Below are 18,484 nucleotides of genomic sequence, written 5' to 3'. Positions count from 1 at the left end.
ATAGTGTGTGTTGTGTCAGGTGCTGTAGGGGTTAATCGGGGGGGGGGGCGATCGGGGGTGAAATGTGCCTATCTAAGTGTGTATGTACGTGCTTTGTGCTGTACTTACAATTAGATGTGCTCTCCTCTCACGCTGGATCCAAAAAGACCGTTGTGAGGGGAGGGCACATCTCCTCTAAGCATGTGTTAGAGGGTGCGCGCACCAGAGCGGCGAAGGCTAGTGACGTACCGCTACGTCACTCTGCCTGGCCGGGGCTGACCGCCGCAGTATATAGTCGTGCGGCGGTCGGCAACCGGTTAATCAAATTTTGGCTGGTTCAGCAGTCACTGGCCAAATTCCAATGAAATATAGGCAGGGGTGTGGATTTGCCATGCTGGATTTTTCCTGCTCAATTCTCGCTGCCGGCTGTCAGAATACAATAACTCAGCAGGGAAGATTCCCCCATCCACACAGTGGATAAAGAAAAAAAAAAAAAAAAAAATGAATCATCTATGGGCTGCTTTAGTGTGATCTTCAATGGCTACAAACATTTTGAATACTATAATTTGCAGTAAGATGATTTATTTGACAGTACATATCTTTGGTTCTATGATCTGTGAAAAATATGAAATCTAAAAAGTGTATATTCACTGTTGCTAGGGTTAAAACTTCAAGATTTTTCATATTTTTTTTTTTTTTTCATTATATATTTCCTAAGGCAGCATTTCTCAACCACAGTTCCATGGAACCCTAGGGTTACTTCAAAGCTTGCTAGAGGTTAATTGAGCAATGAACAATGAACAATTTCTACCTCTCAGATAAGCCACCACTGATACCAATGATCATTTTATCTATCTGTAATTCTAGGTTCACATCTATGCAGCTTCGTTTTTTTTTTTGCATGCTTTTCATGCATTTTGCGTTTTTTTTTTTTTTTTCTTTAAACACACTGTATAAAGCTGGGTAGTAAGGGGTGGGTCAGGAACCGACCACCACATCCTTAACAGATTAAACATCAGCTGTCAGCGGAGGTTCCCCACTGACAGCTGAATGTACGAAAAAAAAAAAAATTGCCAGCAAAAGAAGTGAAAATTTGTTTTTATAAAAATACTGGCGTGGGGTCCCCCCCCCATGCCAAAATTTTAAAGAATACAGTGTGGGGGCCCCCCTCAAAATCCATACCGACCCTTATCCGGGCATGCAGCCTGGCAGGTCTGGAAAGGGAGGGGATGAGCGAGCACAACCCCCCCCCCCCCCTAATAATAGTGTGTGTGTGTGTGTGTGTGTGTGTGTGTGTGTGTGTATATATGTATATGTATATGTATATATATATATATATATATATATATATATATATATATATATTATACACAATGTATATATATATATGTGTGTGTGTGTGTATATATATATATAATTCTTACCAAGGGTTCCCTGAAACTGGAATGTTATTTCAATGATTCTTCCTTGTTAAAAAGATTGGAAAAGGCTATATTGGGGGGGGGGGGGGCTTAACCACATCAAATCATTTCATTATCAAGATTACATTTTTATTTAGACTACAAAAAAACATTAAAGGATAAGTTCACCTTTGGGAGCATGTATATGTTCCAGCTATTTTTAGGTTGGAACATGTAACATGTTCCTAATGCTGCAGCCACCACCCACTGCCCCCTCCCTGCGGCAGCAGTACAAGAAGAAGTTCCCCGTACTAGATGTCGCTTTTTGAAAACGACGCGGCCACGTGGAGCTCAGTGTACGAATGAACTACAAGTCCCGACATCTTTTTTGGCTTTTGGGTTGTAGTTTTCAATGAACTACCACAGTTCTGTGAGCACTGTGGTAGTTCATTGATTCTTCCTATCAGAATGTGTAGGCCTCCTTGTACAAGGTACGAACAAGCAGATACACTGATAGGTCTACACGAGACCTGCATGGCACCAGTGATCATTGCAATGCTTTACAGGCTCCTGCAACATAAAATAATAATTGCACAATTTTTTTACCAGCAAAAAAATGTGCATTTTATTTTTTCAAAAAGTGAACTTCTCCTTTAAAAACATTAAAAACTTTCTATACAGTAGATAGAGGCTTCCATCTATTCGCTCATCGGTTACATGATCAGGAGCCCCAGTTTTCTCAATTTTCACTGCAAAAGTGGAAATGCACTTTAGGTTCAGTTCAGCTTAAAAGTGGTATTAAACTCAAAAGCAAACCTTTTTATTATATTGGAGCTTACCAATTCTTAGATGTGATGGCTGCATTCATTTTTTCTTTTTTTTTTTTTTTAGGCTTTATTTCTTCTATTTCACCTGGCAAGTAACTGTTCTTCAAAAGAAAAAGCTCCATTCCCAATATATCATTTTACAGGGTTGAGCCAAACCATTTACCACTGTCAAGGTGCTTACAATGATCATCTTTTATTTATTCATACAAAACCTTTATCCCAAAAGGAAAAAAAAAATCTTTGCTGTAACTGCTTATAAAGTGTGAGCTGGAGTTTCACATCAAGTTGTTAGTGTATTTAAATCTGAAGTACATTTAAAGTAAATGTAAACAATCACCTCGTAAATCAACCCATTCAGTTTAAATAAGAAATAAGAAGGCAAAACATTTGTGTACAGATATAAAAAAAAATTATAATTACCTTTTTTTTTTTTTAACCACTTAAGCCCCGGAAGATTTTACCACCTTCCTGACCAGGGCCTATTTTGCGATTCGGCACTGCGTAACTTTAATGGACAATTGCGCGGTCGTGCGATGCTGTACCTAAACGAATTTGACGTCCTTTTTTTCCCCACAAACAGAGCTTTCTTTTGGTGGTATTTGATCACCTGTGCGATTTTTTTTTTTTTTTTTGATCATGCACTATAAACAAAAAAAGAGCGTCAATTTTGCAAAAATAACAATATATTTCACATTTTTTTTATGTGCAATTCCCCCAAAAAAATGAAAAAATCAAAATTTTTTAACATTTTCGGCCAAATTGTTTTCTGCTACATATGTTTGGTAAAAAAAATCGCAAAAAGCCTATTTTGATTGGTTTTCGCAAAAGTTATCGCGTTTACTAACAAAGGGAAAGATTTTTGTCATTTTTGTTGTGTTTTTTTTTTTTTTTTTAACGAGTAATGGCTGCGATCTGCAATTTTTTTTTTTTTTTTTTGCAACATTGCGGTGGACAGATCGGACCCTTGACTGACATTTTTGACACTTTTGGGGTTACCAGTGACATTACTGCAGTAATTAGTGCTATACATATGCACTGTTACTGTAAAAATTACACTGACAGTGAAGGAGTTAACTGTATTGGAGAGGGAGGGGTTAAGTGTGTCCTAGGAGTGTGTTTCTAACTGTGATTGGCTGTGGCTACTAGTCTAAGAACAGAGATCAACGGTCCTACAGAGTAGAACTGTCTGATCTCCATTCTTACACAGGGAAGAATGACAGGCGGCTTTGTTTACATTAGCCGTCTGCCTTTCTTCCGGTGTAACAGAAGATCGCGAGTGCCCAGCGGACATCGGGTCCGCCGGGCACACGCGCGGGGGGGGGGGGGGGGGTCCGTGACCGCGCGGGAGCGTGCCCGCTCCCTAGAGCCTCACAGGCTACCGACGTAGCCCTATGTCGCTTTGCCTGTGAGGGGCTGACCGCCGCAGTAAATAGTCGTGCGGTGGTCGGCAAGCGGTTAAGTGTCCACGTTCCCTCAGTTCTCTGCTGCATAAAAGCCTGGGTGGAGGAGACTCAGCAGAACACTGAGCTTCCCAGTGAATGGCTGTGCAGGACAAGTCTGATCATTGGAGGAGAGCAGGTCAAGTTCCCAGCACAGCTAGAGAACTGACCACTCTGTGCTCTCCTTTCTAATGTGGTCAGTTTTTAATAGGAAAGCAGAGGGACTGGCCAGAACACCAGGGATTTCACACAAAGGAAGCAATGCAAAGAGAACAGATACTTATTTTTTCATACAAGTACATGGTACAGCAGGCACATATCAGGAATATGAAATGTTGGGTTTACATACTCTTTTAACACTCCCCTCCACCGAGACTGACAATTCTGCTGTTCTCATTCATCCAGAGTGTAGGCACTCTAATACAGGTGGTGTGAAAAGAAAAGGAGAGAAAAAAGCCTAAAAAATGAAAATAAATGTAGCCACCACATCGAATTTATTGGTAAGCTGCAATAATATTACTTTTTTGGTTTCGGCTATAACACCACTTAAGTAGACAGATCTCCATTAATGAAATGCTTGTTGCAGTGTGTAGCCTGCATTTTATGAATGGGGCTTGGTGTGGAGTAATACTGTGGTGTCCAGGGAAGTGTGGATATTGCTTTCTTCTCTCTGCTGTAAAAAGTCCTTTTTACTGGTATAGGTGGTGCGTGTCTCGAACGGCCATACACATATGACTGGATTAAGAGACGATTAGAGCAATGTTTGCACTCTCTGCATGTTTTAGACTCGATTCACACTAGCGCGACTTGTTAGGCGACTTTTCAGCCTGACAAGTCTCGCTCCCTCGCGGTCCATTGACTGCTACAGGACCCGTTCTAATAGGAGCGACACAAGTCGCTCCGACTTAGAAAGAGGGTCCTGTACCAGTTCGGGCGACCTCGGAGCGACTTGCATAGCCTTCCATTATGTGAAGTCCATGCAAGTCGCTCCGAAGTCGTGGTGCATGGAAATGCACAAGTCGCCCCCGAAGTAGTAAGGAGTCGTGCCGCTCCAGTGTGAACCGAGCCTAAAATTGGGAAAAATTGAATCAATAAAAGTTTTTGCACCTTGTACTTTTTACTTTCAGACAGTTTGTTCTGGATGTGTGTTTTATGAGAACAGCTTTGTAAATGGGTAATGTGCTTTACCACTAGAAAGATTATGAAGTATTGAGGACTTCATTATGGACAATTAAGAAGTATTATGTTTATTCTTTAACATCCTGATTTCTTCTGCTTTCCACAGGTAGCCTTCGTAACTTTGACTCTTGTCTCTGGTTATTTTTGCGTACTTCACGGTGAAGATGATAAATGCATGCAATACACAAAACCCTTTGAATTGAATACAATTGTCATCATCTGTAAAGTTATACTGTGGTTGCTGCACTTGGTCTATGAACGATTTCTCCAGTACCATCACATGAAAGCGAAGAGCCGGGGATATCTTAAATTATACCGATCTACAGATAATCTCACGACAATTCCACTAATTATAAACTCTACAGGTATTGTATAGCATTCTCTTTATTACAGCAGATCTTTCAATTAGAATGCATAAAATAATTAGCAGGGTGTGCAACGTTGACTTGGACCTTAAAGTGTCAGCCTGGGTTCACACTGCTGCGGTGCGAGACACCACATGTAATTCACACAGGAATCGTAGCCCATTCCTGTGCAAATTACATGCAGTGTCTCTGGGGTGCGATTTGAGCCATGGATTTGTATGACTCAAATCGCACCTCATTCGCACCAAACTCATGCAGGACCCTTTTTTGTCTGCACCAGATTCGGATTGCATCGGTGAGAACACCCATGCGATCCGATTCTGCAAATCGCACTGTGTTTTGCAAACCGATTGCGGGGTGTCGTTCCCTTAACATACACTCTGCAATCGGATCACATGGACAGGTTGAGATTTAGATGCAGCGCCGAATCTTCACCACATCTAGTGTGAACAGCAGGTGGACCCTTTTTCTGTCCGCATTAGAATTGGATGGCATGGGTGTTCACATCCATGCGATCTGATTTAGCAAATCGCCCTGCGTTTTGCAAACCGATTGTGGGGTGTTGTTAACTTAACATGCACTCCGCATGGACAGGTTGCGATTTAGTTGCAGTGCCGAATCTGGAGATAATTTGCTATGAATTCGCACCGCATCTAGTGTGAACCCAGGCTCGTACACAGGGGGATTTCACATTATAATAAGCGATATGTAGGCTGCTATTACCGGTGAGTCACTTGGAATAGAAAAGCCTAATACACTGCTCAAAAAAATTAAAGGAACACTTTTTTTTTTAATCGGAGTATAGAATCAAGTCAGTTTAAACTCCTGGGATATTGATCTGGTCAGTTAAGTAGCAGAGGGGGGTTGTTAATCAGTTTCAGCAGCTTTGGTGTTAATGAAATCAACAATAGGTGCACTAGATGGGCAACAATGAATGAGACAATTCAAAATAGCTAGGTTACAAAATCTGAAAGTAGTAATGGGAAAAAAAGTATCTATCCCTGAAGAGATAGTGGAAAGTTCACAAGGGGACAATGGGGGTTAATTGGGACTATGCAATACCAGAAAGTAAAAGGAAATATAATGGAAAATGGAAAAAATATATTTGTTGATTATTCTAAAATAAGAATTTTATTGGTACAAAAAGCAGTAAAATACCTCAATGAAGGACCATTCTTAGGTGAATGATAAAAACCATGAAAACATACAAATAGACATAAATATATAGGGAAAACCCCGATATAAATACAAATGTAGTGAGTAGTGGACATCCGAAGCCCCGACCCGTTTCAACCTAAAGTCTTCTTCTGGGGGTAGATGTCCACATGTCACAATGATCAGGGGTTTTATATTTTTGTACCAATAAAATTCTTATTTTAGAATATCAACAAATATTTTTTTCATTTTCCATTATATTTTCTTTTACTTTCTGGTACCCCATAGTCCCAATTTCCCCCTTGTCACCTTGTGGACTTTCCACTAATGAATTACACAACCTCCAAAACAGGAATGGCTTTACAGGTGGGGGTACACTGACATTTCTTTCCCTACTCATCTTTTTTGACTGTTTTTGACTAGTTTTGCATTTGGCTAGGGTCAGTGTGGCTGCTGGTAGCATGAGGCAATACCTGGACCTTATAGAGGTTGCACAGGCAGTCTAACTCTTCCAGGATGGTGCACCATTGCTGGAAGGTTGGCCGTGTCTTGCAGCACAGTCTCAAGAGCATGGAGGGGATTCCAGGAGACAGGCAGTTACTCTAGGAGTGCTGGAAAGGGCTTTAGAAGGGTCCTTATCCCATCAGCAGGACCAGTATCTGCTCCCTTGTGCAAAGAGGAACAGGATGAGCCCTGTCAGCAGGCCACTGGTGTGAATGTCTTTGACCAAACAATCAGAAACAGGCTTCATGAGGGTGTCCTGAGGGCCCAATGTCCTCTAGTGGGCCCTGTGCTCGCTGCTGGCACCGTGGAGCTTGATTGCCATTAAACACTAGAATTTGCAGGTCTGCCACTGGCACCCTGTGCTTTTCACAGATGAGAGCAGGTTCATCTTGAGCACATGTGACAGTCGTGAAAGGGTCTGCTGAAGTCGTAGAGAATGTTATTGACTGGTTTGGTGATGGGTCAGTGATTGTCTTGTGAGGCCTATCCATGGAGGGACACACAGACATCTACAGGCTAGACAATGGCACCCTGACTGCCATTAAGTATCTGGGTTAAATCCTTGGGCCAATTGTCAGACCCTACATTGGTGCAGTGGGTTCTGGGTTGATCCTGGTGCACAACAATGCCCAGCCTCATGTGGCAAGAGTATGCAGCCAGCTCATGGAGGATGAAGAAATTGACACCACTGAATGGTCCCCACACTCGCCTGACCTAAATCCAATAGAACCCCTCTGGGGCGTTGTTTCGGTCCATCTGACGCCGCCAGGTTGCACCTCAGTCTTTTCAGGAGCTCCGTGATGCCCTGGTCCAGATCTGGGAGGAAATACCCCAAGCCACCTGTCGTCTCATTAGGCGCACGCCCCGACATTGTCAGGCATGCATACAAGCACGCGAGGGCCATACAAGCTACTGAGTACCATTTTGAGTTGCTGCAATGAAATTTCAGCAAAATGGACTAGCCTGCTGCATAATTTTACCTTGTCGTTTTTCAGGACAGGCACTTCTGAGAGAACCTGGCTCCTCCCTTCATATGATGCACCGCCCCAATCAACAAGATTTAAGCCTCCTTCCAGCTGGCTGCCTCAGTTCTGGTGTTTCCTCCAGCGGGGAGACACCGTCCAAGAGGAGCCATAGCTGAAGCTGGGAGAGAAAAGCCAAAAATTCCTGAGGTTAGCCGTAAAAAATAAGGGAGGACATTCAGCATTGGCAATTTCAAACTCTCCCATTCGGCCTCTCCTCTCCCCCCCCAAATATTTACCAAGGTCATGGCAGAGACCTTGGCATTTATGCGTCTACAGGGTTTGCGGTAATTGCTTACTTAGACGACCTACTACTGTTTGCCCACTCCCAAGAACAATTATCAGAAGATCTCCGAGAGGCAACATGGATTCTGGAAAGTTTGGGTTGGCTACTGAATCTAGAAAAATCCTCCCTAGTACCAACACAAAGGTTATTGTTCTTGGGTTACGAGATAGACTCTATGGTCCAAAGAGTCTTCTTACCTCTAGACAAAAAACAGAAGATAGACAAAGCGGTAGGACAGTTGCAAACCAACCAAGCAATCTCAGTCAGACAGTCCCATGTCGATACTGGGGTTACTGACAGCGGCCATCCCAGCAGTTCAGTGGGCAGGTCTGCATTTTCGTCCCTTACAGCTATTCATTCTGGAAGCTTGGGACCGCAGCCAGGACTCCCTGGATACTTTAATCCACATCCCAACCGCAGTAAAAAGATCTCTGGGGTGGTGGAGAGAAGCCGCAAATCTATTGCAGGGCCTCTGTTGGGTTCAGATAGCTTCCACCATTATCACCACGGATGCAAGCGGCACAGGCTGGGGGGCCCATCTGGGATCCAAGCTAGCTCAGGGGGCTTGGGGACCGGAAGAAGCAAAACAATCCTCCAACTGGAGGGAATTGAGGGCAGTAGAGCTAGCCCTTGGAGCCTTCTAGGAAGACTTGCAGGGGCGCCGAATCCAGGTTCGGTCGGACAATGCCACAGTGGTGGCATATGTAAACCGTCAAGGGTCAACCAGGAGCACTCTCCTATGGCGGTTCGCAAAAAAAGATCTTTCAATGGGCCGAGGTCCAGGTTCTCTCTCTTTCGGCAGTTCATCTCAAGGGAGAGTTGAACCAACTAGCCGACTTTCTCAGCAGGAGAACTGTAAGAGAAGGCGACTGGACGCTAAATCAGGAGGTGTTCAATGGGATTACTGAGAGATGGGGAATACCAAACATTGACCTGTTTGCCTCACAGCAGAACACGAAGACACCTCAATTATTTTCCCTAAACAAATGGGACGGAGCTCTAGGAGTGGATGCTCTGGCTCAACCTTGGGTTTTCCCCAAATCTTATGCCTTCCCTCTGCCGGTGCTAATATCGGCGATCCTGAGGGAGTTTCAGGAGGAAAGTACGACGCTAATACTTATAGCGCCACACTGGCCAAGGTAGGCCGTGGTTCTCGACCCTAAAACACCTAGCGGTAGAACCCCCCTGGTTATTACCAGTAAAAGAGGATCTCCTCTGTCAGGGCCCAGTACTTTGTCCTCTGGCACAACGTTGGAACCTTGCAGCCTGGCTTCTGAAGAAGAACTGTTAAAGCGGTTGTATCCCGCTTTTTGACACTTTTACCTACAGGTAAGCCTATAATAAGGCTTACCTGTAGGTACAAATAATATCTCCTAAACCGGCACGGTTTAGGAGATATTTACAGTGCATGCAGCCTCTCGCGCGAGCGGCGCATGCGCTCTGAAGGTCCGGGGGGACCTTCAATTAAGTTGCCGGGAGCTTGCCGGAAAAATCACTCCCACGCGCATGCGCGGGAGTGACGTCATCGCGGCTCCGGCCAATCAGCGCGCTGGAGCCGTCTCTTCCGGCCAATCAGCGCGCCGGAGCCGCCGAACCCGGAAGAGACGACGAGGGATCATGGCAGCGCCCGCATCGATGTCCGGGGGTCCGTGTCGGGGCTTCGTTTTTAAGGTAAGTTAAACATAATGGGCTAGTATGCGATGCATACTAGCTCATTATGCCTTTGTCTTGCAGGTTTTTTTTTTTTATTTATTTTTTTTTTTTATAGGGTTTACAACCGCTTTAAGGAGCAAGGGTTTCTCGGACCAACTGGTGCTAACTCTGCTAGGAAGCAGAAAGAAAGAGTGACAGAGTATTTACCTGAAAACTTGGACGTTTTTCAGAGGTTGGTGCAAAGCAAGCTCTTTAGACGCAGGAAGCGCAGTGTCAGTACTCGAGTTCCTGCAAGAAGGGGCAAACAAGGGTTTAACCATCGGTACCCTGAAAAGCCAAGTTTCAGCCATTAGCGTGTTCCTACAAGTTCCCTTAGCAAAGGATCCCTGAGTGATCCGCTTCTTTAGGGCTTTGAATAGACGAAGACCAGCAGGAGGTCTCCCATTTCCAATGTGGGATCTGTCCTTAGTTTTGCAGGCTCTCATTAAAGAACCATTTGAGCCATTGGAGTCTTGTTCGGTGAAAACCTTAACCCTCAAGACAGTTTTTTTTTTTAGTGGCAATCCCTACCGCCAGACGGGTTAGTGAGCTAGAGGCCCTTTAAGTTAAAGCACCTTTCTTACAAATTTTTGCAGATCGGATTGTTTTTAAGACTGATCCAGCATTTCTTCCCAAAGTGGTCTCGAAGTTCCACAGAGACCAGGAGATAGTACTACCAACGTTTTGTTCAGATCCTGTGAGGGAACAGGAAATTAATTTTCACAAATTAGATGTCAGAAGATGTGTTCTGCAATACTTAAACATCACGAAGGAGTTCAGGAAGTCAGATTCCTTTTTTGTTTACTGGTTCAAAGAAAGGTACCAAGGCGTCCAGACGCTCAATAGCTAGATTGCTAAGACTAGCCATTAGTGAGGTTTATGGGCTTTCCGGGAAGGAGATTCCTATGGGTATCAGGGCGCATTCTACTAGGGCAATGGCGGCCTCTCAGGCGGAAAGAGCTGGAGCTACCCCGGAGCAGATCTGTCGGGCAGCAACCTGGTCCAGACACTATAGACTGGATCTACTATCCGCCAAGAATCAGGCTTTTGGGCGAAAAGTCCTGCAGGCGGTAGTCCCACCCTGAAAGTAAGTACTCGCTTATCCTCTCAGAAGTGCCTGTCCTGAAAGACGACAAGGGAAAATTAAAGTTACTTACTGGTAACGTCTTTTCCAGTAGTCTTTCTGGACAGCACTAGTACCCACCCGAAGAAGGTCTGAATATAAGATGATCAGAGGATGGAGGTTAGTATGATATATCTTTGTGTCTCCCCAGTGGCCAGAGGTACTCTTGAAGAACTGAGGCAGCCAGCTGGAAGGAGGCTTAAATCTTGTTGATTGGGGTGGTGTTTCCTATGAAGGGAGGAGCCAGGTTCTCTCAGAAGTGCTTGTCCTGAAAGACTACGGGAAAAGACGTTACCAGTAAGTAACTTTAATTTTTTCACTTTGATTTTCGGGGTGTCTTTGAATTTAGCCCTCTGTATTTTGATCATTTTCATTTCCATCAAATGATGTGGCATCCTTTTGTTCCCAACACATTACCCAGTCCATATCAGTATAGATATCCAGCATGATATTTTTCCTCATTGAGATCTGATGTGTTTTCAACATGTTCCTTTAATTTTTTTGAGCAGTGTATTTTTTTTTCTTTCTTTTTTTTTTTTTTTTTGAATTGCTGCATTCTTATTGTGGCTTTATAACTTAAATACTGAGAGCAGTGACTGTCAGATAAATAGCATTTCTCTTACGTCCTCCGACAGTCGCCGCCTCTTCATATTCGTCACATATGGGGTATTAGACTTTGCTCCGAAGGAGTAGCTAGGCAACAGAATATGTTAACAATAAAGCTTTAACATATCCCACCCTCAAGGGGTGGTCCCCTCAGTCAATACCCTCCTACTTCCTGCAACCATATCTCAGTTTTAATGTCTAGCTTGTCAGGAGTGGCTGGCTCTCTCTGTGCTGGGACTTTTTGTCCCAGACTCTTTCTTCTTTTTGATATTTTGTTTGAGTTTTCTCTCTACCTTTACTTAGCTGTTATTTTTGTCAGCATTAGTTAGTTCTTCGGACGAAGAGGATCATGCGGACTGGGTCTCGGGCTGATCCCCCTGGTCGCAGGTCGTGGGTCAGTGGCTTCCCAGTCTGCCATCGAGCGTTCAGCCAGGTAACGCTCCTGGCACGGTGAACGACCCATCCCTGTTCGGTGCAGGGATGATTGGTGAGGTGGCTACCTCACCGGACGCTGTGCGGTTTCTGAACCGCCATTGTGTGCGTCTTGAGTAGCGACTCTCCCTGCCTCATGTGCAGCGGCTTGTTCGCCTGTGCGGGTTCCCCACGCCATGTGAGGTAAGTGTATCTATGTGGGGACCTGTCTGTCTGGGGGGGTCTCAGTCTGGGACTGTGTAACCTGCCTTTAATCACACTGCTTGTCTCCCTATCTCTCGGCTGCATGCTGTGGGCTGCAAGGGGGGGGGGGAGCTGTATGACACTGAGTATGTCAGGCTGGGCAGTGTGAGGAGCTGTGTGCTGTGGGGCATGTTTTTAATGGCATGTTGGGGCATATACAGCGATCGCTGCGGCGATCTAACATGTATCCATATTATGGGATGATATTGTGCGTGATTTTATGCACTGTGGAGCGGCGATTTCGGCGCCAAACGGCGCCATTTTACCGGCGCCCGCTCCGGCCGCATGGTTTACATGCACGGCGGCCATTTTCTTGTAGCCTCCATAGGCTTACATAGAGCGCCCTGGCAGCATCACTTCCTCTCTCCTGGAAGCACCGATCGAGGCAGCAGCAGCAGCGGAGTCTCCTCAGGTTTTATCCTTCTATTCCTGTGTTCCATTGCCTGTATTCAGTCTGTATATTCCCTGTGGGGGTCTCATTGTGCCTGAGTGTGGTGCGGTGGGCTGCGCTTGCCGCGCTTGCTGTAAGGGGGCAGTTAACCCTTGGTTGTCTGGCATACAGGGGCAATGGATTCTCAGGAGGGCAAATTTCCCACAGTCTTGGTGGAAAGCCAGGGGACCGCTGTTTCCCCCCCAGGGGGGGATTTGGCCACTATTGTGGCTGGCCTTGCTGCACAGGTGCAAATGCTGGTGGCTGCTCAATCTACTAAACGGCCCAGAGTTGCTCTGTCCTCTGATTCTGAGGGTGAAGGTGATGGGGCTGTTCTGGCGGGGACCCCCCTATCGGGGTCCCGCTCCTCTCTGGATCTAGTGGGGTCTGAGGTAGAGGCTGAAGTTGAGGGGGTTGATAATTCTCCCCCTGGCTCGCCTGAAGAGCTTGCAATCATGGATGAGTTGATTGCTTCCATTAAGCAGACGCTACGTTTGCAGGACGAGGTGTGTCCCCCAGCTGCCTTGGCGGCTTATGGGACGCAGAGAAAACGCAGGACGCCGCAGGTCTTTCCCTGCAATGCTGATTTTCAGCGCGCTGTTAAGGACCAATGGCGCGATTTGCGCAAGCCTTTTGCGGTACCAAGTAAATTTAAGCTGCGTTATCCTTTCTCGCCTGCCACTGATGAACGGTGGTGTGTGCCTCCGCCGGTAGATCATGCTATTGCGGTTTTGAACAAAGCCACTGCGATCCCGGCAGAGGGATCCCCTATTTTCCGTGATGCCACGGATAGGAGACTGGAGTCTCTTGCCCGTCATACTTATTCTGTTACGGGTTCTATGCTTAAGGCTCTGTTTGCTTCTCTCATGGCGGCCCAGGCGATCGCAAGTTGGACGCAGATGCTTAGGCGCGTCCTAGTGGCCGATTCGGCCTCAGCGGCGACCCTGGATATGGTGGATCAGATCCACCAGGGTGTCATGTGTCTGTGTGATGCGGACCTGGACCTGATTCCGTTGGCCGCGCGTGTGCACAGCGTGGCGGTGTTGTCTCGCCGCCTGGTTTGGTTGAAATGTTGGTCGGTGGACCAATCTTCACGTAAAACCTTAGCCAATCTGCCTTATGATGGGTCTCGCCTTTTTGGGGAGTCCCTGGATGTGTTGATTAAGGGGATTACTGGGGGTAAGAGCACTCTCTTGCCCCATTTCCCCAAGGCTAAGGGGGCTTCTGGGAAGAAGCATGCTAATTTTCGGCCCCCTCAGGGGTCCTTTCGTGCCTTTCGGCCGCACTACAAGGGCAAACCGTTCAAGGGCCAGGGCTCTCAGAAGAAGCCCTGGTCTGGAAAACAGAAGTCCGGCCAATCCGGACCTGCGGCCCATAACAGTTCGGCCTGAAGGGGCGCCCTCACCCAGTTTTGGGGTGGGGGGACGCTTGCTCGGTTTTCTTCAACCCTGGTTGGCCCGTGTGCGGGACAGATGGGTTCTGGAAATCGTTCGATCTGGTTACAAGATCGAGTTTCTCTCTCGGCCAGAGAGCAGATTTTTTCCCTCAAATCTACAACTGTCTCCAGAGCGCCTGCGGGATCTGCGCCTGGCGGTGCGGGACCTGAGGGCTCAGGGAGTGGTGGTTCCGGTGCCTCATCGGGACAGATTTCGGGGGTTTTATTCCAATCTGTTCACTGTGCCCAGAAAGGAGGGCAAGGTTCGTCCAATTCTGGACTTGAAAGCTCTGAACCGCTCTGTGCGGGTTCGCAAGTTCCGCATGGAATCCCTGCGCTCGGTGGTGGCTGCCCTGGTTCCGGGGGAATTCATGGCCTCCATCGATTTGAAGGATGCGTATCTTCACATCCCCATATTCGAGGGTCATCAGAGATACCTTCGATTTGCCATTGCGGAGGATCACTACCAGTTCGTGGCGTTGCCCTTTGGGCTCGCCTCGGCTCCGCGGGTCTTCACCAAGGTGCTTGCACCGGTTCTGGCATTATTGAGAGCCCAGGGCATTTCTGTCCTGGGGTATCTGGACGACATTCTGATTCGGTCTGCGACCAGTCAGGGTCTGGAGAAGGACCTGTCTGTCACGATGCAAACTCTGCAGGAGTTCGGTTGGACGATAAATGTTCCAAAGTCGACTCTGAGTCCGTCGGTTCGTCTTCCCTATCTGGGAATGATACTGGACTCGGTGCAGGCGAAGGTCTTCCTGCCGGAAGACAAACTCAGGACTCTTCAGGAGGAAGTCAGGTCCCTCAGGGACGTTCCGAACTCGTCTCTGCGGACGTGTATGAGATGTCTGGGATTGATGGTCTCGGCTTTCGAGGCGATTCCTTTCGCGCAGTTTCACACGCGGGGTCTCCAAGCGGAGATCTTGTCCAAGTGGGACGGGCGACCTCAATCTCTGGATCTTCAGATCTCGTTGAGTCATCGCACCAGGGAAAACCTCCTGTGGTGGCTCCAGTCCCCGTTGGTGTCCGGGGGCAAGTCGTTTCGTCCGATCTCGTGGACGATAATCACCACGGATGCCAGCCTGTCGGGCTGGGGTGGTGTTCTGGGCGTTCTGTCCGCCCAGGGGACCTGGTCGGAGGGGGAGTCTTCCCTCCCGATCAACATTCTGGAATTGCGTGCGATAAGGCTCTGTCTTCATCGCTGGACGGACCGGCTGCAGGGCTGCCCGGTTCGGGTGCAGACGGACAATGCCACGGCGGTGGCCTACATCAACCACCAAGGGGGCACCAGGAGTGCCCGAGCGGCTCGGGAAGTGGCCGACATTCTGTCTTGGGCCGAGACTCATGTCCCGGCGATAACGGCGGTTCACATTCCGGGAGTGGAGAACTGGCAGGCGGACTATCTGAGTCGCCAGACCCTGGATCAGGGGGAATGGTCTCTCCACCCGGCTGTCTTCCAGATGTTGTGCGCGAAGTGGGGTCTTCCAGATGTGGACCTGTTCGCGTCTCGCCTCAACTACAAGGTGAAGAGGTTCGTGGCAAGGACGCGCGACCCTCGGGCGGACGCGTCGGACGCGTTAGTGGCCCCGTGGCATCAGTACAGGCTGATGTACGCGTTTCCACCGATTCAGTTGCTGTCCCGGTTCCTTCGCAGGTTACACTCGGAACGCAGCACGGTGATTCTTGTGGCACCGGACTGGCCTCGCCGGTCCTGGTACGCAGACCTCGTGAATCTGGCGGTCGACGCCCCCTGGCGTCTGCCTCTTCGGGACGATCTACTGTCTCAAGGACCGATTTACCATCCTGCTTTACAGTCGCTGGCTTTGACGGCCTGGCTGTTGAGACCGAGGTCCTGAAGGATAAGGGTCTCTCTCCAGAGGTTGTTCATACCTTGATCAACGCGAGGAAGTCTTCCTCGGGAAAGGTTTATTACCGTACTTGGAAGGCCTATTTTGCCTGGTGTGAGTCCAGGGGGTTTTCACCCCGCACGTACTCGGTTTCCCGTGTGCTGTCTTTCCTTCAGACGGGTGTCGATCAGCGTTTGGCGCTGGCTACGATAAAGGGTCAGGTGTCTGCGCTGGCCGTTCTGTTTCAACGTCCCGTAGCTTCCAACTCCTTGGTTGGCACTTTTATTCAGGGTGTGCGGCATCTGGTTCCTCCTAGGAGGGATCCCTTGCCCCCTTGGGACTTGAATCTAGTCCTGTCTGTGTTACAACGTGCTCCTTTTGAACAGATCAGGGAGATCTCGTTGTCTATGTTGTCCAAAAAGGTCGCCTTTTTGGTGGCGATCACTTCGGCTCGCAGAGTGTCGGAACTGGCGGCTTTGTCCTGCAAGTCTCCGTACCTGGTTGTTCATTTGGATAAGGTGGTCTTGCGACCTAATCCTTCTTTTCTGCCGAAACGAGTTTCGGAATTCCATCTTAACGAGGATATTGTTTTGCCTTCGTTGTGCACGAAGCCTAAACATCCTAAGGAGGTGAGATTGCATTCTCTGGATGTTGTTCGAGCGATTAGGGTTTACCTTAAATCGACTGAGTCTTTTCGAAAGACGGACTCCTTGTTTGTTCTTCCAGAGGGTCCTCGGAAGGGCATGGCGGCTTCCGCCTCTACCATTGCCAAATGGATCAGGCAGACCATTGAACAGGCTTATGCCTTGCAGGGGAAGGTTCCCCCTGTGCCTGTGAAGGCGCACTCTACTAGATCTCTGAGTACGTCTTGGGCCTGTCGTCATGGGGCTTCTGTAGCCCAGGTGTGTAAGGCGGCGACTTGGTCGACCGTGCACACTTTCACAAAATTCTACAAAGTAGATGTTCAGGCATCGGCGGATGCTTCCTTTGGCCGCAAGGTTCTTAGTGCGGCTGTTCCCTAGGGTCCCTTGTTGGGGACTCCTGGCTGTTGGGATAAGTTTTGTATCCCCTGGTTTTTTGTCTTTTCCTGGGTTGTTGCTCCTGTTGAGCACTTATTTTTGCTGTTGCCCAGCTAGTTCCTTCCTTTGGTAAGGTTCCTTTCTTTGATGTGGAGACTGCGTTGCCTTTCGGCGCGGATGCGTTTCCCACCCCTCATGTTTGCACTGCTTTGGGACGTCCCCATATGTGACGAATATGAAGAGGCGGCGACTGTCGGAGGACGTAAGAGAAAACGGAATTTTTGTAAAATCTTACCTGTAAAATTCCTTTCTCTGAGTCCTCCGACAGTCGCCGCCCCCGCCCCTCTTTTGGGGTTTGAATGTATACTCTACTGCTATTCCACTAAAACTGAGATATGGTTGCAGGAAGTAGGAGGGTATTGACTGAGGGGACCACCCCTTGAGGGTGGGATATGTTAAAGCTTTATTGTTAACATATTCTGTTGCCTAGCTACTCCTTCGGAGCAAAGTCTAATACCCCATATGTGACGAATATGAAGAGGCGGCGACTGTCGGAGGACTCAGAGAAAGGAATTTTACAGGTAAGATTTTACAAAAATTCCGTTTTTCAGAAGGTTAGCAACAGCAATCATCCTATTGGCCCCCAAACACAGAACAGGTTTCTTCAATTCTTTGACTACACTTCTGTTTTCGGTCACAGAAGTACATTTATTTTTTGTTGTTCTATAAATCGGAGAGCACCAATAGTGGGTTATTGCCGGTTATGAGCTGATGGGGCACAGCCATTCAAAGTTTGGAAAAAATCCTGACAATCTTGTCGGTACCCATCCATGTGCTCTATTGACAGCTGGCTCCTCTTTTTAACCTGCGGATAGGAATGGGAACCATGTGCGCCTACCACCCCCTTCCAAGCCTGTTGATCCATTGAACGCTGGAAGAGCAGTGCAGGGAGCAGTGACTAATAGTAACTGCACTCCACTGCAAGCAGACCAAAATCTGACTAATCAACAGTCATGTGATGTCTCAGCTCTTGGACTTAGTGCTGGAGTGGGACACCTGCAGGGTCACACTGGTGCTGCAACATGAAGGTGAGTATGTACAGTATGTTTCCATTTTTCACATTTCTGGGATGTTGGTGCCTTAATTATCCTTTTCCTGGTCATGTCCAACTAACCCTTTGAACTTTGGACAGTATGTTGTGTGTTTTTTTTTTTTTTTTTTTTTTTATTGATACCCCATAAGTCTCCTTTTTTAAAAGAGCATTACAATTCTGTTCAATACATCATTGTTGGAGAAAAATAATATTTAAAACTGTCAATCATTAGTAATAAGAGGGGAGGCAATGTGGCTGCAATTATCTGTGCTTTCAGTTACAAGGGGCAGCTATGTAGTTGGCACACTTGGTTTTCAGAATGGGGTTCAATGGTTGAACTCCACAAGGATCACAGTCTGCATGAAGTTTGCATGTTCTGCTTGTCTGTGTCAGCACCCCCATTTTCAG

At 47.3% G+C, this 18,484-nt stretch overlaps 1 protein-coding gene across 1 annotated transcript in view; it reads left to right on the top strand.

Moving 5' to 3' along the window:
* Positions 1–18,484, top strand: part of TMEM192 (transmembrane protein 192) — a 144,198-nt gene that overhangs the window by 39,043 nt on the left and 86,671 nt on the right. The window contains exon 3 of the mRNA XM_082272598.1: positions 4,931–5,189. Within this exon, the coding sequence (XP_082128724.1) occupies positions 4,931–5,189 (259 nt within the window). The remainder of the gene's footprint in view (positions 1–4,930; positions 5,190–18,484) is intronic.

Source organism: Pelophylax lessonae (genome assembly GCF_965119305.1).
Source record: "Pelophylax lessonae genome assembly, chromosome: 1".
NCBI lineage: Eukaryota > Metazoa > Chordata > Amphibia > Anura > Ranidae > Pelophylax > Pelophylax lessonae.
Note: the sequence above shows the minus strand (reverse complement) of the source record. Positions and strands in the feature narration are given on the sequence as shown.